Source organism: Perca fluviatilis, chromosome 13, assembly GCF_010015445.1.
Source record: "Perca fluviatilis chromosome 13, GENO_Pfluv_1.0, whole genome shotgun sequence".
NCBI classification, from domain to species: domain Eukaryota; kingdom Metazoa; phylum Chordata; class Actinopteri; order Perciformes; family Percidae; genus Perca; species Perca fluviatilis.
In genome coordinates, this window is record NC_053124.1 from 14,632,247 (window position 1) to 14,653,587 (window position 21,341).

The 21,341-nt window shown below is 40.6% G+C and overlaps 1 protein-coding gene across 3 annotated transcripts; it reads right to left on the reverse strand.

Annotated features, from left to right (window-relative positions):
* Nucleotides 1-912: 912 nt before the first annotated feature.
* Nucleotides 913-17,848, reverse strand: satb1a (SATB homeobox 1a). Of its 3 annotated transcripts, none has more exons than XM_039819363.1 (11): nt 17,782-17,848; nt 15,406-15,635; nt 15,123-15,299; nt 14,911-15,037; nt 12,416-12,539; nt 11,001-11,112; nt 10,076-10,614; nt 8,276-8,473; nt 6,675-6,830; nt 4,598-4,801; nt 913-4,236 (listed from the first exon to the last, which is right to left on the reverse strand). In XM_039819363.1, the coding sequence occupies exons 2-11, from the start codon at nt 15,620-15,622 to the stop codon at nt 3,340-3,342; spliced, it is 2,751 nt and encodes a 916-aa protein (XP_039675297.1). In that variant the 5' UTR covers nt 15,623-15,635; nt 17,782-17,848; the 3' UTR covers nt 913-3,339. The 3 variants fall into 3 exon arrangements, with proteins under 3 accessions (XP_039675297.1, XP_039675296.1, XP_039675299.1); XM_039819362.1 differs by lacking the exon at nt 17,782-17,848 and adding an exon at nt 16,245-16,695; XM_039819365.1 differs by lacking the exon at nt 17,782-17,848 and adding an exon at nt 16,031-16,196.
* Between the last annotated feature and the right edge of the window lie 3,493 nt (nt 17,849-21,341).

Genomic DNA, 21,341 nt, shown 5'->3' on the forward strand with positions numbered 1-21,341 from the left:
ACGTATATATCATTGGTAATTGAGCTAAAGTAAACATCTTTTAGGTATTTTTACATAAATTGTTATGGCTGTATTGATTTAAAAGCCTAATAATGTGGTGGGTCCACCAGACCCGGGAACCTTGGCTGTGTAACAAAATATGAACACCACACAAGGGTTAATAAGAACGTTTGGTTGCCAGGTTGTGGAGACTCTTTATGGCTGGTGTAGCTGTCCTCCTTCAGCATGACACTTGCTTATAATAATGTTTATCAGTCAATAGTAACATTTTGTCACAAAAAAAGGTTGCAGGTATATGTTATTTGGCTGTGAATAAATTGATTTTATTTTCCATAAGGTCTGTGGTCAAACAATACATTGGATGAGTTTACCTGATAAACTAAAAGACAAAATGTCCTGTAAAGCCGGTAAAGCTACAGTATGGCAATTTGAACTGTCAGGGCAAAGATCTGAAACATACAGGATATGAAGTGGTGCATATTTCCAAAAACTGTGGCTTTTAGGGCCCTTATTTGCTATAAATATATTTCTGTGTAAATAAAAACAATATGGGTGGTAAGATAGTGAACAAAGAAAAAGAGAGAAAGAATGCTGCGTTAGTAGATCTCAATGTTGTGGTTTATCACACCACCAAGGAGAAATAATACAGATTGAAGGGGCTGGGGCGTTAATAAGGATCACGTTTTTTGGAGACTAAATTGCAGAAATGTCTGTGGTCAGACAAGTCAAGTTTATCTGTAGAGTGCTTTTATCAAATATCTGTATCACAAAGTGCTTCCCACAGACAAAAGGATACAAAAACATGTATATATATATATATATATATATATATATATATATATATATATATATATATATATATATATATATATATATATATATATATATATTGACACAAGAAAAGGCATGTGAAAATATATAGGTGACATTAAATAGCATCAGTGAGTCAAATGTGTGCATTGATAATGGTGTGTGTGTGTGTGTGTGTGTGTGTGTGTGTGTGTGTGTGTGTGTGTGTAGTGCGGGGAGGGATGGAGGTTACAACAAAGCATAATGACCATCATTGCCATTACCATCATCATCACAGGCATGGCATTTCAAAAGCGCCATTATCATCATTATTATAGCTAATATTGCTGATGATAAGGCTTTCATGGCCTCTTGTTGGCCCTGACTTAGGTATCGTCATGGAAACAGATGACAGAAAAAGATCATGGCTTTATTGAATTACTCTGTGAAGCTATTCTGACCAAATGGGGCTTGAATGTTGCACTGTCTGAGTATAGTGGGGGAGCAGCAATGTGAAGAGTCCTGAGGAGAGACGGATGAGAGTCAGGGGCAGAGAGGGAGACAGAAACATGAATAGAATTAGTAGTTGAGACAGATAAAGTAAAAGAGGAATAAAAAGAGACAGAAGATAGAAAACAGCACTGAGGGGCATGCGATTGTGCAGACAGAGACACAGATCCACTGGTACAGAGAGCCCCAGTGATAAACACAGAGAATGTTGTCTGATGGCTGGAAACAATGACAGCAATTCACAAACAAAGAGAGCCTAGTTATATAAGAGGAAAACATCAGTACTAACTCTATAACTCCAGTACAGACAGTGGACATAAGAACCATCGATTTAAGCTTTAATAGGCAACAGCAGCCCTCTGCTTGTCTTGAAATAGCAGTCTGATAAATGAGCTTCATCTCTTATTTACTTGTTTCAAATAGTCTTTCTAGCATGATAAATCTCATATAGACTGTCCCCAAATACAATTCTATACATCGCTAACACATTCCAAGTGATTATTGTCAAAGTGCAAATGCCATCTGCTGATATTTTGCTACGTAGGAGGAAAACAACCATCTTTTTAAAAGTCAGAAAACAAAAACAACATAATGCCCTCCCAGCTATCTCAGCTTCAGTGTGTTCCTGCGGATTCTATCACAAACCTGAATTTCCTGGTGAGAAACATCATATGTCACTGTTTGTATTGGTGAGAAAGGTTTCCACTTTCTATTTGAATGTTAATATATACAAATTGAATGAAATGGAATTATTTTAAATAAAAAGTTATTGTCCATGCTTCTGGACTCTCAAAGTACATACCTTTTTATTAATCTCACTCAGTTTTTTCAACTGTAAGATCAGATGTTCACAACAGACTGAAGTAATGAACATACAGTACAATTATGAATACGATTTTTAAGTTTTTTCTTTTTTTTTTTTTTACAAATGAAAGTGCTATCATTTAATTTCAACATTGTATGTACACACTGCACAGCTTCAGTCTTATATTTCCGGTCCACAATCTTTCTTTCATGAAGAAACATTAAACATTGTGCTCTCCAGCATGCTCCATGTCTCTGCTAGAGTATGTAAATCAGTACAATACAACAACCACACGATGTGTAAACATAACACTCCCCAAAATAACATAGCTATTTTGCGGAGAGAGATGTATAGATTCATGCATCAATAGAAACACTGTATGTAAATTATGATGTGTTCAGGAGCAAATTAGATCTCAACAAAACTTTATGATTAACGGTGAGAAATAGGAACAAACATGGACTCATTTGCAGTAAAGATTTCACATGTCCATATATCAGTTTGGTAACTAATTCATTGTTTCATCTATTGATTTATTACACACTGCAATAAAAAAATGTTTTTAAATGTATGAAAGGGTTAATTCCCAATGATATATATCATTTACAAATTCAACTATAATTTCTTTTAAAACAGAGTCAGCAAACTTGGTATTACATATAATGTGACAGTAGACTTGAACAAGAAAATGTAAGATATAACACTGAGATTTTTTTTTTTTTTTAAACTGCTTACAAAATCTGATCCAAAACAGAAAGCACTATTAAAAAAACATAGAAAAACAAAAACAATGGAGATATAGATTATTAAAAAAAAAGAAATGATTGGCAGTGCCACATTCTACAAGGCATTTCTGGCATTAACATTTCTTAAACTTTAGATCAGTCAACAAACTACAATTTTTCATTTTTTTAACAGTGATATGTAATCTGAGGCTCTTTGTATTGGGTCCCATTCATCCAGACACATATATCTACACAGACACAATGTGTTCAAACAGTATCTGCACATATAGTCAGTTATTTTCTGTTTCAAGTGCAGCAGAGATGCTCAAATCAGGACAGCTTTCTAAGCTTTCTAATGCAGGTGTACTGTCTGTATATGACCACCAGCATCCTTCTAAACTGTGGTATAAACATATACAATAACTCAGCTTTTAGTCTTTCCAAAGCATTTAAAGACACACACTTATAAAACACTGAGTCGAAACGCGTACGTCACTGCATGGATTTGGGTTAGATGTAACTCTCTTGCTCCTCCTTCATAGCTGTAATGGTTTGAGTGCCAACATCAGATTCTTTCAAAACAGTAATCTCGCTTGCTTCATTTCTCCCTGTCTGCTTCTCCTCATCCACCTCCTTTTGTTCCATTTCAGTCCTTCCACCATCTTCCTCCTCCTGTTCCTCTGCAGTTATGTCTATCTGGGAGAGGTTTCGGTCTGTGCAACCATGCTGGCTGTCTCGACTCGGTTTTGGGCTCCGGCTGTCGTGTTGATGCCGGTCGTGGTCCTGACTGTTGAAGAATCCTCGGATGGTGTGTTTGGGCAGGCCCAGCTGAGCCGACAGGGTGTGGACGGCCTCCTCGTCAGGATCGAGGCCGACGTCCTGAATGAAGCTCTGCAGGATTCCCAGTGCTTCGTGGGACACTCTTAACCCCTCACATTGGACCTCATCTACACCTTGGACCTGATTATCTGCCTTTGAACAAACCCCAGCCCCGCCTCGGTCCTCATCCTTCATGCCGAGCCACTTCATAGTGAGCTCCTCCTTCTCCTCTTTGCTGTCTCCAATGATCTCATTAATCCCTTCCTCTCCCACATGTCCATCCCTCACCTGCTCCTTTCTTTCTGTATGTTTGTCCCTCACTCTACCAGTACCAACCCAGTCGCCTCCCAAACTGCTCCTCTCTCCCTGTCCCCCCTCAACCCAGTCCTTAATATCCCCTCTCTCCCCATTACTACTGCCCCTGCCCTGTAGACATACTCTCATGTGCCCCCAGTTGCCCCCAGCCTCAGACTCAGCTGGTGATGCGGCACACGGTTGCCGTGGAGACAGGTGAGGTCCTGCCTCAGGCTGCAGGGGTTGGTGAGGTTGAAGATGGTGTTGCTGTGGCAGCGGAGAGTTGCGTTGGTACTGACAAGTGAAAAAGAGAAATTAGAAGTAATTAGAGTAAAACGCCGCATTTGGTCTTTTGTATTTTATAGTTTCATCACCAACTAATTTCCATTGTGTTAAAGTGGATATTAGTGTGTTTATCTTTAATGGTAGATGATGTTAAATGAATTTAGCCTAGACAGAAATATATTTGTAGGACAGGCTCCCCTCTAAAAAAAAAAAGAAGTTATTTATCTGCTATACTTTGCTCCTCGTTTTTTCTCTCCAATTTATTCCAAACTGCTGTTTCTATAGCTGACAAGCAATATCTACCAGAGACGGTGTTTAGAACAGCAGTCTGTGTGTAATTATGCTGTTTATCTTGTTTTTGCAGTCTCACCAGTGTATTGTCATTGCTGAGCAGCTTAAGCCTGTCAGTGCAGTGCTGCTGTGCCATTGTGTTGCTGCTCTCCTGTTCATAGATTGCGTCTCGTTCAGTCTGGGACAGGCTAAGGAACCGGCGGATCATGCACAGATTCTCCCACAGGGTTCGGTTCTCTGGGTTGGGATCTTCCTTCCAACGCAGCAGTTCACACAGCCAGCCCTACAGGAGGAATGGTAACACTTTACTATTTACTATTCTTTGTAAGTCACCCTATTAAGCATTTATAAGCAGTATACAACATTTAATAAGTGGTTTATAAAACTATAATGTAGTTGGAAGCAGATACGAGGATGTATCAGGTATCCATAGATAGACCAGGTATCCATTTCTGGAGAAGTTTATGATTGCAGACTACCTGCCTTCAAATGTTGCTGCTACTTTATTGCAAAGACATTTACTTCTTAAGCTAAGCTAACCTCACCATTCAACACACCTTTAAGCACTGAATGCATAATCAAAGTGCATTTATAAGTTTCTTTGGCACTAAGTAGGAAAAAAAACGAAATATTAGGGGACGATCATTTCAACAAAGCCAGTTTATAACTCATTAAGCATATTTATGCAGCATTTTTCTTTAAAATCTAATACTTTGATATATTGTATAGTGGGGATCTCTGGTGTGAGGCTAATACAGCATTAATACATCAACATTGCCATGGCAACATCATGTAAATTTGTATACATTTTGATGTCACCCCCACACACCCGCTCTCCTATTCATTCTGTGACTAGTTATAATTTAAAAAGATATAAGTGGTAATAACGGCAACATTGAGGTCTGAATTCAGAAACAAACAGCCTTCCCTTGGTCTATAAACTATACAGTTACAATCACTTTCTTTTCACATTTATTTAAAATGGTTTCATGTCGTAAAGCAAAGCCAAAAGATGATGGAGAGATTTTCGTATTAGCTAGAATTTCTTTCTTGCATCACGAGGGAAGAAACTTGTGAGTGGCAGATTGAGGAACGTAAAGCCAAGGTAGTTTCAGATTCATGAACTGGAGCATGATTACATTTGCAAGCAGGCTGATGCACACACACACAGATTCGCACTAACACACCAGCACGAAAGTGCGCACGCACGCACGCACGCGCGCGTGCATACACACACACACACACACACACACACACACACACACACACACACACACACACACACACACACACACACACACCTGGCTTTAGCCCAAATCTAGCACACAATGCCATCCAGATGCACAGTGCAGATAGAACAGAGAGATCCAGCATGGTTTTGCCTGCCAATCAGCCCGGTAATACAGAGAGCGAGAGAGAGAGGGAGTGGGAGAAAGAGAGGGATAAAGAGAGAGAGGTAAAGAGAACACAGAGAAAGTAAAGTAAAAAGGGAGGCCAGCGATAACAGATAGAAAAAGAACCTCAGGGATTTTGGACCACCTGTCTGTACTGGCATGACCGATGAATGACCTCCAAACATCTTTATGATGAGTAGAGAAGGGAGGAAGAAAGAAACAACAAAGAAAAGTGAAAATTGGAGACATACACAAGAGGAAGAGAAAATGAGACAGCTGAAATCCCTCCATTCCATGAAGGGAAATTATCCTTAGAACAAAAGGCAATAACAAGCTTATGGGGCTGCCATAAAAATGAGAACAATAACCACTCGAATCATGCCTGTGTGTGTATATATTAGTGTATTTGTGTGCCTGTGTTTGTTTTTGGGATTGCATGCGCATGCATGTGCTCGTACAGTATGTCTTTGTGCACAAATAAGTGGTGTATAGTGTGTGCACGTGTTTTGTAGGGCGACAATTAAAGCGATAATTTAGGACACAATAGCAGCCTGATGCATGATGATAGTCCTCTGCAGAGTACAGCTGCTGGGTTGATTGTCTGGGTTTCCTCCACACACACTGGCTATCCCTGCTTTAACTGAGGAGATGGATTCATCATGGAAGTTACATTTGAACAGTCAAGCAATAGAGACAATTGGTTGCAATATGTGGAAGGATTGGACATTGGACATCTTTATCAGATTCACTCAAAGTAAGTACCTGACTCTTGGAGGCGGCCACCTTTGCAAACAGAGCCTGAGACACCTTGGCTCTCTTCATCTCATGCTGAATGTCCTCGTAGATAGAAGCACTGACATTGAGAACACAACTGTCTGTCCTCAAGCCTCTGTCCCCCGTAACTGGGGACAGTCTCGCCTAAAAGAGACATAAAAGAGGACAAGAAAGAGGACAAGAAAGTCAAGTGAGCCACGGTAAGCATCTAAGTAAGGGGAATTTGCAGCAAAGTGAAATGAATCCAACACAAAGCAAACACAATTCCGGCTTGGCCAGGCGCTTCGTCTAAAACACTTTAAAGTATTTGAAAATGGGAAGCCGGTGAGGCATCCTGTCCTTTATACAGCCAGGTGCCACAAAGGGTAGTGTGATCTGGGGGGAGACAGCATGAAACATTGCACAAAGTGAAGCTCCTCCCTAAGGAAAAGCAGCTGGCAACTGTATATTAGTGGAAACATGTGGCAGTCTCTCCAGGCCAACAGAGGGAGTCAGCAGTTTAGTGCAGAGGGAGCTGCCCATACCAGATTAGAAATACCAGAAAATTAGCGTAAAAAAACAGCAGAGCGGCCACAGGTTCAATCCAACCAGCGGCCCTTTGCTGCATGCCATTCCCCATCTTTTTCCCCTTTCATGTCTAAGCTGTCCTATCAAATAAAGGCCTAAAATGTCAAAAAATAACCTTAAAAAAAGAAGTAATGAGGGAGGACTCATTAAAATCACGGCTAGAGAGGAAGCTGGTAGGGTCAGTCTACTGCATTGACATAGTTCATATAATCTTTCCCGCACTGAAGTTTTGGAAAAATTAAGGATAATTTTAAAGAGAAAAATCCATATATTAATTGTTTTCAAGCATCAGTTTAGTCATTTCATTAATTTACAATGCTTTCCAATCATTTGATTTGCTAATGTAAAAATGTTGTTTTGTGTGAAATAGTAAAACAACAAAACGACTCTGTCTTGTTGTTTTTACCATTTCACACAAAACAGCTGCACTGTGAGGCTGTACTTAGGCACAGTGTTGCGTTGAGCTAAATATTAGCACCAGCATGCTAACAAGCTCACAATGACAATCCTCACATGCGTTGGAGGTGTAATGGAGATGTAATGTGCAGCAGGTGTAATGTTTACAATGTTCACCCCCTTAGTTTAGTGTGTTAACATACTGTATAAACATTTGCTAATTAGCCCTAAACACAAAGTACAGCTGAGGCTGATGGGCATGTCATTAGTTTTACAGGCATTTGAAAAATTCATATTCTGCCATTATAATGCCATTGATTTTGACCAATTGTATTACATTTCCTCCTGAGGGCAGCCTCAATAGCAAATGTCTCAGCAATCTATTGTTAGTTGTTGAAACAAGTTGTTCAAAACCACAAATGTTTACCTAGATGGATCTGTGTTCTCTTTTATAGGACAGCATATTTTAAATTTGTTACATTTTACTTTGGCTTGTGTATGCTCAGCTAACTAACAGAACTCCCACTTCATTATTTAGTGCTCTTTCTTGAGGAGAAACACATTAAAAAACATTTCACAGAAGCTTTGAGACACAGATTTTTGACTTCATCTCTCTACTGACTGACCTGTGTGGATCTTGGTGGCGTGTTATTGCAGCTTGGGGTGAAGCCAGTCAGGCTTCTGTCTTTCTCCTCCAGGTAGATGCGCTCCCTCTCAGCCTCGGGCAGCTGCAGGAAGCCATACATGGCCCGCAGGTTGACCAGCAGAGACTGGGAGGCGTGTTTAGGGTCCTCCTCCTTCCGCAGAATCTCTGACAGCAGGCCCTGGTAAAGGCACAAGTTTACACCCACCCACCCAACCCCACACACACACACACACACACACACACACACACACACACACACACACACACACACACACACACACACACACACACACACACACACACACACACACAGTCGATACTCATTAATTAGTATAAGAAAACAATACACAGTGATACATGCATGCAATGTCAAATTCATGTAGTATTCAAAGAAAATTATGCTTATACCAGTATTATTATTGCTGGTGTGAAAATATTTTAGTTATCAACTAAATTATCTTAAGGCTATAGTTTATTCCATTGCTGTGCATTCAAATAGAAAATTTTAGAAAGTTTAGACTTTCTGGGAAATCTGGACTTTCCCATAATTTTTACTTAAAAATGGCAAATATAAAGTGTCTCGTATGCCTGAAGGAATTTTGCAAAAGCTCCTCATATCAAACTCTGGATCTCATTCAAAGAGGCACCTTATCAAGTTCCTGCGGTTTAGTGTTTCAGATACAGAGCCAGTTCCCCAGTCAGTGCTAAGCACGCTACTCGCCTGTAGAGCTAGCATTATTCTGGGTGTATCAGTGTGCATCATGTGTACGCAGAAACGCCTTAATACAGCACATGCAGATTGTAGGGCTTCCTTCCTAAAAAGAAATCAGATTTCACACTGGCAGTGAAATGGAAAGCGAGGAAACAGCCTTCTTATTCAAATCATGGATCATCTCTGGATCCACCCAGCAAACCCCTCCTTCCAAATAGATGCTGGCTTTACGTGAATCGCCAAATGATAAATGCTCCGCTCATTTCTATATGGCATCTTGGCGTCATGCCCAACTTGTATGGCTGGCACCAAAGCACCTTGGACTTGGCAATGCAGAAAACATGGGGGTGGATAATAACTAGCTCTGCTTATTGTGATGAAAATGATAATGACGGTAATAATAATAATAACAATGGGCTTAGCCTGTCCTCTGAGCCTCATTTCTGTGGGTGTGGTGGTGAATGTAAGATGATAGACACAGATAATGTGGCATTTTAGTGTTAGAGGCGATGGCAGAGGGAGATATGAATGGATATGAAATAAGGGAGACCAATGGAAGGAAAAAATAAAGGATTAAAAAAAGAAAGATAGATTGACAATCAGAGGTAGAGATTAAATAAATAGAGGGGCGGCTGCCAGAGTGAAAGGTGACAAGATGGAGGGACAGTAAGACAGAAGAAGAGGCAGAGAGGGAGACAGCTTCTCTCCAAGGAGTTGTGATTAGTTGGCCCAGCAGCTGCTTCAGTGCTGGCACCAGCTTTGTGCTGCAGAGGGCTGGCACAAACACACACACACACACAAACACACACACACACACACACACACACACACACACACACACACACACACACACACACACACACACACACACACACACACACACACACACGTGGGGGAGGGGGCACTGCGGCAACGGCCATGCCAACGTGCCAACCAACGTTCACAAACCACACATACCTACAACCGCAACAGCACTTCCAAAAGATAGTCAGCAGCAAACAGTTGCAAACTCTTATGAATTTCAACACCTCTCATTCAGATCACAGTCACCGTATCCCCCTTCCATACCTGGGTCCTGTTAAAGGCCACCCGGGCAAAGATGGCTTGGGAGATGCCTGCCCTCTTCAGTTCCTCCCTCACACAGTGGTAGATGTCACTTGGCACATCTGTCGTCCCCACAGAGGACCCAGCCGATGTCTGGGTTTGCAGCCCTGCTACAAGGCCTCCCCCTGGGCCACACTGTGCCGGCTGCTGGGCTTGGGAATCAGGGACTTTGGAGAAGACCATGGCAGGAGGAGCCCTGCCTACAGGCGGGTGGTTAAGATACTGCTGCGGGGACTGTGAGATACCCTTGCCAGCTAGCATGCGGCTAACAGCATACTGCTGGTTGAGAAACTGGGCCATCACCAGCTGCTGGTTGACCATTTGGGAGCTGAGAGGCTGGGTAACCAACCCGGGAGGGCGCAAGCTGAGGGGGGAACGGCCACATATGTTGGCTACTTCTCCATGAGAGAAAAAAAGGGTGGAGCTCTGATCAGATGGGCTACTTGTTATTGGCTGCTGAGTGAGGGTGATATGTGTGGACTGGTCAGGGAAGCTGTCAATCTCTGGTGCAGGGAAAAAAAGAAAGCAAAGGCAATGTTTAATTATTTACACACCAAATACAAACACTTGGTCCCAAAAAAGTACTAGAAGAGTGACAAATTGAACTAAACTCAAAACAGAAATAATGCATACAAAACACGCTTAATCTTTGAGTATGCTGCTGAAGGAGACTATTCTCCCACAGTGCAATGCACAAATTAAATGGGGAGGCTGTTCACAGCTGGAAATTATTAAATAAAATGTGGGTGGCAGTGACACACCTCTGGAAACATCTTGATGTCTGACGTTGCACGCACTGTATAAAGTCCTGTTAGTATGGATTTGGGACATGCTGTAAGACTTATCAGGCACACACAATGTTTGCAGACTTGATTGAAAGCCCCCTCACCCTTGAAGCATTTGGTCTTCTTGAAGTGCTTGTACCATCGCCCAAACTCATGACACTTGGCAGCTGAGACATTTGCATAGTAAGTGCTATTTACAATAGATGATATCATACTCTGAAACAGAGGGGAAAAGACAATAGAAATTCATTAAATTTTCCAAGCTAGTGCTATGGGCGGCCTGGGTGTCTCAGCTGTTCACACATCTGATATTAATGAACTCAGATCTGTGTTATTAAAAAGACCCCCAGGTAAATAGGATAATAAAGACAGATGAGTGTGTCAGTGTGTGAGCTCTGTGTGCGTCTGTACAGCATATGTGTGTGTGTGTGTGTGTGTGTGTGTGTGTGTAATCAAAGAAAACACTAGAGGTCATCAGAGACTATGCCTTTCTGTCTGTCTGTCTGTCTGTCTGTCTGTCTCTGTCTCTCTCACTCTCACTCTCACTCTCACTCAAACACACACACACACACACACACACACACACACACACACACACACACACACACACACACACACACACACACACACACACACACACACACACACACACACACACACAGACACACACAGTTTTTCCCTGAAGACCATCCTGTGCAATCTTTACATCTGATTACACCTTTCATCTTCTCATATTTATTTTAATCTGCTTCTCGCAAACAAGAGAGGGGGTAAAGGGAGTGATAGGAGAGAGAGAGAGAGAGATATGGGGGAGGGAGGATTGGCTAGTACCAGAGCTGTGGAGAAGGATGAAGGAATCTGAAGGATAGAGAGTTAGAGAGCAATTTCTCCTTATCAAACTTTAGATGTCCTACGCACCCTCAGGCAAAATAACAGATAGACTAAGTTGATAATTATGAATATTCATAAAATGGCCTTCCCCAAATACTGCATTATTAATGTAAAAATTATTTCTGCAGTTGTGTATTTGCTTGATTAAACGATCAAGATCTTCAAACCAGATTTGGATGTTATTGCTGAATCAGTCAAGTGTGCAGAGAAAGCTAAATACCAAAGAGGGAGAGTAATGGACATATAGAGTAAGTGAGAGTAAGACGCAGGGTAAGGCTGACAGACAGAATGATAGGCAGACAGGTTGGCAGTGGAAAAAATCAAGATAGGCAGCAGCACAGACAGAAAGGCTTTTTAAGATCTCTCTTTATCTGTTTCTCTCTCGCGCTCTGCCCCCACACCTTATCTGCCTTTGGATCTGGACTTCCTGTCTAACTACTGGACCACAAGCTTACTCTGCCTCATGAGTCAAAGTAAAAAACACACACACACACACACACACACACACATTTGCAGGGCATGGAAGGGCAAATATATTACAAACATGCACACTTTTAACTTCAACTTTATTCCAATTTCTCTTCTTCTCTCTTCTTGTATGCATGCCATGCTCTCTGTGTGCTTGTACCTGGGACAGGGGGCACTCCTTGGCCAGGGAGCTCTGGTTCATGTCCTTGAGGAGCTCCTTCAGAGCGTTTCTCACTGTGGAGTGACTCCACTGCTCGGGTGGCAGGTCCTCTAATTTGGGACAGCTAGACAAAGAGCAAATTAAAAACACTTGAGTTGCATCATTTTGATATATTACAGGGGTAGTTTAGTGATTTATTATTGAACTTCCATTACAGTTTTTTTCGATTGCTAAACGACAGTGGGCACAACTGGAGTCACATGTGCAAAACGCTAACTACAGCCTGCACAGCAGCAGTTCATGTGGACCAATCTCTAGTTCGTTTTTCATTGCTTGAACACAGTTTTCAAAACTCTACACACTTATCCCATGACTTTAACCACAATGTGCACAACACTGTAGATTTACAGCACTTTGTTCAAATGCTAACACACTGCTGTCAAAACTGTTAACCACACATTCAAAACAGAATAGATTTCAGTCTGGTGCCTATCAAACACTGCTGATTGCAATTTTAGCTGAAAGCCTAAGCAGGTGTGTTGTTGTAGATTAGTTAGTGAACATATACGGTATTTATACAGAGAAAGCTCAGAAAGTCTTTTTTGTAATACAAACACCAAATAAGAATGAAACAATTATACACTGTAATGTTTGAGAGAAACAGGTAAAAGAGCAAAGATACCAATATGTCCTGGTAAGATGTCTGAGGTTATATACACAGCTATAAAAAAAAAGTGAAAAACATTATATCTTTACAATAGTAAAACCGCGTTCTTACTGTTTTTCAGAAAGTAATGGAGGTGAAAGCAATAGAAACACCACATTCATTTGTATTTAGAGATGATGCAGATATCCAATGTGATGAAGAAAACTTGCCACATGAGAGAAGCAGGATTAGTCACACTATTCTTTGGTACTGTTACGTATGTACCTTTAGTTTTTTTCCCCCAGTAATTCCATAAATTACTAGAGACAAAATACTTTATTGAAGAAAACTGCTGATTTTCATTCCTTCTTATTTACCTTATGTAAAAATTGGTATGCTATACAATCTATCTTTTTTCCTTAAATAAACTGTTGAGTAGTGTCAAGTCACTCAAATTGTTCAAATTGTAAAGATGAAAAAGTTTGTAATTTCTGTGTTGGTGTTTGATGCTAGTGTTTTTACTCTCCGTGTGTTCTGAGTGACGGTGTGTGTTATCTCAGTGAGGCCTGTGCATAGCGTTTGGCTGCACTGAGCCTGTTTTGAGACGTGTGTTAAGAGTTGTGTTGCTTTGAATGAGTTTTGCAGGTGATGTGAACTGTTTAGCTCAGGTGACTGTTGGTAGTGCAGACTGTAGTTTGAGTTTTGCACATGTGACTCCAGTTGTGCCCACTGTCGTTTAGCAATCGGAAAAAACTGTAAGTTGGGAACTCACAATTGACAGCCTGACTTTTAGTACCCACTATGGTTTAAACACTTACAAACGCTTGATCCTATTAGTCCCATAATATAACTTTATGGCATCTTTCATTAGACCCTGATGACATCATTACTGTTAGTAACTCAGACTCAAGAAAGCTCCCTTCAGTGCAATAGAAGACAGACAACTTTTTTCTCAGCCTGAGTAGTACTCCTTGTAACGAGTAAACTGAACTTCATATGTCGTATCAAATCAGTAGAGGGCCCTTTGAGAAGAATATCTCTTTACTTGCTTATATCGAGCACCTCCCAGCATGCACTGGGTATCTTGTCTAAAACAAACACTTCACTCAAGGGTGTGGAGGAAAGTCTGTGCTGCGGGGAAAATTAAGCACTTAATAAATTAATAAATTAAACAAATAAACTCATGTGAGCACTGCAGGGAAAACATACATGATGCCAGGTCCTTCTTTCTTTGAGCCAATTGGCCGTTTCTAGAGGAAAAGCACAGTCTCGGGTGTAAATATTAAAATTAATGATGTCTGAATTCCATTTAGCTGCTTCCATCGTTAATGTTATTACCTGTGTTTTTTCTTTTTTTCTTGTGTGAAAAAGGTCTATATTAAATTATCTTTTGTATCTTGCGATGTCCTAAATCTAATGGTGGATCTGACCCGAGACCCAATATGTGGCACAACTAAAGGGCCACTGTAAGAAAAAGGGACATTGATTATTTATCAATGTTACACTAGGAAATAACTTTTAATGTCTTACACCATTAAAATGTTAATCACTATTCATTACACAGGCAACTAACATCAACTCAAGAAACTTAAACTAATGGCATTAAGATAAGATACAAAAATATGAGTTGTATCATTCCCTGCTTGGTCTGATTTGGTCCATGCCCTTTGGTTATTTTCTTGATATGAGTTAGAAATAAAAGGCTGGGAGAATACTCAACCAGTCTTGAGTCCACATTCCCAGCGACAGATCAATAAGAGTCTGTAGACTCCACGCAGACAGGACAGGGAATAGAACCTGACTATAACTGTTGACAGACATAGGTATATGATGTGAGCTCCCTACCCACCTGTGCAGCTGTATTTTAAGGGTGATAATATGATGAAGATCCTGCAGCATATCAGCAACGGTGGCATCAGGAGCATCTGTTACGCAGGAAAGAGGCACCGGGTTCCACCTGCCCACCTGAATCAGACCTGAGCACAGACACACAAATGTGAAAAAAAATGTCTCACATTCAACGTGTGTCCTTGCCTGTCCTTGCAAGTGTGTGCTATGTACCTTTAGCCTGTGCAGCAGAGCTGTGTGAGTAGCCCAGTGTCAGCAGGGCCATCTCTATCAGCTGGTTAAACAGCAGATCTCTCTTGACCAACACAAACTCAGCATGCTCTTCTCTCCTCTCTCCCTCCTGAGGGCTTTCCTTGTGCTCCACCACACAGAACACCGGCAGCAGGCTCCCTGAGGTGATGGACAGACCGTTATTAGAAATATGGGATTGCACGTAGGAGTCATAACCATTGCACTAAAAAAAACAGTTTGTAATATCATTTTTCAGCCCATGTACCTTTGCTGTGCCAGCTCTTGCTCTGTGGCCTCACTGTGTTGGGTTTCTGGGCCAGGCAGGGGTTTTTGGCCACAGGACTACCCTGACAGCTCTTCTCCTGGGCAGAGGGTCCCGCTCCGTTTTGTTCCAGTCGAGCCAGCTTGGCAGGAGGCGGCAGGGGATCTACAACGGGATCACCGCCCTCAGGTTTCTTGGCTCCATTACACAGGGCATCCATCTGTGGTCTCACACTAATACAGAAACACATATGCTTAAAAATTAAACAGTGCATGAGGTACCCTAATAAAAAATACTCATATTTTCATGTCAGTATGTCCATGGTGATCAGCAGTGAGTTTATGGTGACCTACTATTATGTTTCAATTCATAGACTACCTATAGATATTTAAGTAACTTTTGCAATGACAAACATAGTGTTCATGTTCATTAGAGTAGAAAAGGCTACATGCGTCCAGTAATTCAAAAATGGCATACACAAATACAGCAAGATACCCGGTAAGCGTCTACAGAGTGTGAAAGAAAGCTTTTTCAGTAATTTACAGTTCATTTTTAGTACAATTTTGACACACATGTACACACACACATTCAGATCTATAGGATATTCTGATCAGTAATCGTGGATGACCTTCACCCAGATGCAGCGATTAGGATAACCCTTTATATCCAGTAAAAGTCCAGTGAATGATAGAGCGCAGTTTCCCGAAAAGAAACCTGCTGTCATCTCCAGGCGCGTCGCTGTAAAGCGACAGTGATTCAGTTCATCTTCAGCACCTACAGTAAATGCGCGCTAATCGTCCCACGTCTGATTTCTGCTGAAGTTTGATCGAGGCGAAACCAACCTGTTTCAGTCGGCACAACGTGCATGTCCGACCTGCCATCATACATCAACAGCCCGCTCCTGTAGACATCGGCTGTATCCATATGTTATCCTCGCTTCCATTGATCTCCAGGTTACGATAGGCTATACCGTGTCTCTTGGTTGTCGATACGTCATTTTCCTTACACTAATCGTATGTTTAACATCGACATCATCCCGTGTTTACTGTCTAAGTAGTTTTGCCTCTGATCCCTCCTAGTTCTCCGATCGCGCTTCCCTTCCCGGTGTAACGATAAATTGGCCTTAGCGCAAGTTCAGAGCGACCTCCCATCCAGAGCACCGGGACATGCTGTAGCCTATGTGGAGCAAGCTATGGAGAGAACAAAACACGGAGCTCCTGGAGTACATTCCCTATCACATATTAGTCTACAGCACTGACTCCGGGACAGCAGTTGTTGGTTACACTTCAAAGCCCTGTGCGCACGCAAAGAGAGGCAGAGAGAGAGAGAGAGAGAGAGAGAGAGAGAGAGAGAGAGAGAGAGAGAGAGAGAGAGAGAGAGAGAAGGAAGGGGGGCGGGCGCACACACACACACACACACACACACACACACACACACACACACACACACACACACACACACACACACACACACACAAACACACACACAAAGACTCATAAATACGCGTACCCAGCTGCATTAGCATATGGTGTAATAATGAATTCACTAGCGCGCTCCGTAAATGTATTAAATGTGACAATTGCGCATAAATCTATTTATTATTTTCTGCCGCATGCTGTGCACGCACTTATTATTGTCTTTAGGGTATTGGAGCTCTCCATGGTAACAAAGTGGAGCAGGGCAATGAGGGACTGGCTGACTGATATTAACTTTTGAACGTTGATCTTTAATTGTCACACGATTATCTATGGCTTACAATTCATAGGCCTATGTAGATAATTACAATTTTTACTCCATGCATGGGCTCTATATCCCATTAGTATGGTTTAGTAGCTAGTAGCATATATTACAGTATATACTGTAGTAGTAGCCTATAATAAAATACTCACTATGCCATAGTATAATAGGCTATGCTTGATACTATGGGGCGTAAATTACTATACATATATAGTATTGTGTACAGTGTGTAGGCTAGTTGTAGAGCAACCCTTACTATAGTAAGTAACCCTATAGTAGGGTATACTATACTATATTATACTATACTATACACTATGGTATAATAATATGGGCCTATACCAGTATAGTATAGTAGTAGATAGTTTAGCATAGTATAGATTGTAGAATATTGTAGTAGCTTATATTATGCAACAATATAGGTGCCTTTACGCTATACACTTATATATATATATACTATGCTATGAAACCGCATGGTAGTTCTTCAAATATAAGTTCTATAGACAAGCTAAAGCAATAAATAATTCTCAAAATGATAATTTTACTCTAATCATTTACTCATTTATATCTCACTGTAACATATCTCAAAGCAGGATCACCAAACCAAACCTATAAAAAAAGACAGAAAAATAGTCATCACTGTACCTCAAAGTTTTGATGCAGCTGAATCAATTAGCGAAGAACACAGCTTGTCTTCTCTTCTGTTCGCAGAAACTTTCAGCCAAGTATCAGCAGAACTCAGTCCACTGTGGATGAGATGAACCTCTGGAGCTGTGATCCCTAAATGGTGTCTGGAATCCCTGTGAAGGTATCACAAAGGTGTGTGTGTGTGTGTGTTGTGTTTGTCTGTGAGAGAAAGAGTCAGAGATCCTTCACTATAGCAGATAAGATTTGAAGACTTGCTCTATGAAATGTTACACCGGTGTGGTCACAGGTCTGTCTTTTCTACAGAGAGAACGGGCACATAGATGGGTGGATGTTGTGCAATCAGATAGTATGTTTGGGGAGAGAGAGCATGCTCTAGTACTTTTGACTAATTAAACAAAGTGAATTAGCCATCTCCCCAGCCAGAACGAGTCATGGCTGGTTACACATCATTCATCGTGACTAATTCAGAGAGAGAGATGTCACTCAGCTGGGTGGAAATGTGTGTGTGTGCATGTGTATCACTCCAATTGCATCTCTGCATATGCTGCTATAAGTTTACTGTTTTGTGTTTGTGTTTGTGTGTGTCTGTGTGCGTGTGTGTGTGTATTTAAGAGATATTACTATTTTGTGTGTGACTGTGCCTTTAAGTGTTGATATGTTCATATTTCTCTCTTACTGTCACCCTCTGCTCTGCTATTTTATCACTGGCTTGATACATCGTCAATGAGGCTGGCATGCTAAATGATAATTAAGACCATTACACGCTCACAGAGCATGCAACCAGTGCAGCACACGGCTCCCTCAATCGGAGCCTCATCTCAGGGGACACCCTACTACTCACACAGTCGTGTATCTCTCCAAATTAGGTTAGATTTTCATTCCACCTCATTCGCCATGGATGTGATGTGGTTATTATAAACTCATGATATGGTTAGTGAGCCTACTGCCATTAGATGGGTGGAGGCATCATGTTGGCGCGTTAAAAGGGAAATGGATTGCCAGCACTCAGCATTGCACATCCCTGTTTCTCTTGCTCATGCATACTTGTGTTTCTGAAGTACGTTTGAAGATGCACAACAACACTTTCTGATCAACACAATGTCATAGAAAACACACACACAGAGACACTCACAAATGCATGTAAGTGTTTATGCAGACTGACAAGCAGAAACACACTCCTCACCGGAACACACACATGATCTGTCACCTCGAATTTTAGACTGCCATCTCCTTGTGCAGTGGTGGGAAATAATTAAGTTAAATACAATTTTGAGGTACTTGTACTTTTGGTATTTCCATTTTATGCTACTTTATACTTCCAATGCAGTACATTTTAGGGAAAATATTGTCCTTTTCACTCCAGTACTACTTTAAAAAATGAATACAAATGTGTTCATCATCTCGCACCTCCTCCAATTTTATCATGTAACCTTTTGAAGGGGGCCCAACCCCTAGGTTGGCAAATACTGGACTAAACTAACTCTACTATATTAAGTGATACAATTTGTTCCTCATTGATGCATCAGTATTTTTAATTTAAGTATGTCAATAATATACAGTATCAGTCACAGGGCCTATTTTCTTTTACTTTTGACAATTTGAGTACATTTAAAATCTTATTTTAATGGACTTTTACTTGTAATGGAGTGTTTTTACATTGCTGTACTTAATTTACTTAAAGATTTTCATTTAAATAAATGTCTGTTAAGTCACTATCGGTAAAGGGGGTAATGCAATGATGATTGAGCCTATGACCCATGAAAGTATTGCAATATTATATAATTGCAGTACTACGAACTGGGTGTCAGTGGTGACAGAAAAATTATAGTTTTTGTCCATTGTTTACACAAAAAAATGGCACTATGCACACATTTCTGAATACTTGAATCAACAACAAGACTCCAGACTGCGAATCTCTCACTACAATTTCATAGTTTTCACGTAAATAGAAATTCTAAATGAACCATGACTTTTTTCACCACTGTCTTTGTTGCCTCTAATCTGAAACACCCTAACCCAGAAACCTCTCTTTACAGATATATTACATATCTATACAATAATCGTATCAGACATTGTGCCAGAAGCAGGCTTGAGGGCAGCTGTCTCTCCTCAGGTTTCTCCTGATCTGGGGTGTGTACAGGCTCCTCGGCCTGTTAATGTACCAGGGCAGGTATCAAATATTGGAAACCACAGCCTCAGGTTAAGGTGGTTTTGATGTATGTATACAAATCAGAAAGTCTTTGACAAAAGAGGTTCACATTTGAATGCAGGGACCTCCAGATTTCAGATGAGATTGTGAGCTTGGGATCAGATATGACCAACTAGATTGAAAAATTTATGTTTTTTTGTTTTGTGGGGAGAAGGAAAACAAATGTATTGAGCTTTTGTTTGAGATACGGATGAGAAGACAGAACAAAGGACAAAAGATAGAAGGGGGAAGCATTGGGTAAGAAAAGAGAATGATATGTTGTGACATTTTTATATTTGCTTGTATTAGGATCGCTTGTGCAGTGTGTTTTGTGATTTTGTGAGCGATGACTACATTGTGTGTGTGAATGTGGCTGTGTACATACTGCACATACAATATGGGCTATTAGCTTTGTCAAACTATGTGCGTAAAATGAACTTATAGCCAAATCTTTAAACAGCCATGCCCACATCCTGTATAGCACCCGAGGGCATCGTAAAAACCATTAAGTTAAAATGCTGGCACAGTGTTGCCTTTGCAATGCAGCAAGGAAGTATTAAAGCATAAATGCAGAACTGTGTGTTATACAGGCACAAGGCTAGGTCTGATTAGACTGTTAATAATGAAACCTAAGTACAAAGAGAGACAGAGGATTACAGCAAAGCAGCACATCAGCAGTGCATCACTCATCCAAAACCAAATTCATATAGCAATTTCTTTGATTTAATTTATCAGGTGTGACTGATTGATGCTTATGCAGGTGTTTTATGTATATTTCTTATATGCATGTTGTGTATGTTAAAGCTCCTATGGTTTTGTTTTCGTTTTGTTGGCATAAAGGGACTACAAGTGCATTTCATTGTTCAACCCTGTGTTGTACAATCAAAATAAACCTTGAACCTATTTGCGCAATAAAAAATAATCTCTGGCGACTCCTAGTGGTATCATAAAGAAAGACATCTGACCCAGAGGACAGAATGAACAGTTAAGAGCAATACAAAGAATGCAGCGAATTTCACTGCGATTGTCCCATTTTCTTACAAACAAAAATGGACGCAATCTGAAAAATGTTGTGTGTTTGGTAACACATGTAATAATTCCACACACTTTAATCGCTGCTTGTCACAGAATCTCTTACAACTCAATGAAGCTCAATTATATGCTTGTCTTGTGCTTTTAAAATGAATAGTTTCTTCACTCAAAATATGGTTGTTAAATGAAACTAATAAAAAGCTGAAAAAGAGAAGTTAGATCAAAGACGATAGATTATTATTAAATAATCTATCGTCTTTGATCTAACTTCTCTTTGGAAAGCAATTATAATATAAACACTCTTGATTAAACAGAGTAATACAAACACTTTCCAACT

Coding starts and splice junctions, on each gene's coding strand:
- satb1a (XM_039819363.1), bottom strand. CDS start 15,622: ATGGATGCCCTGTGTAATGGAGCCAAGAAACCTGAGGGCGGTGATCCC. Junction 15,038..15,122: donor CTCTGCTGCACAGGCTAAAG/GTACATAGCACA, acceptor GTCTGTGCTCAG/GTCTGATTCAGGTGGGCAGG. Junction 12,540..14,910: donor CTTAAAATACAGCTGCACAG/GTGGGTAGGGAG, acceptor CTCTTTGTCTAG/CTGTCCCAAATTAGAGGACC.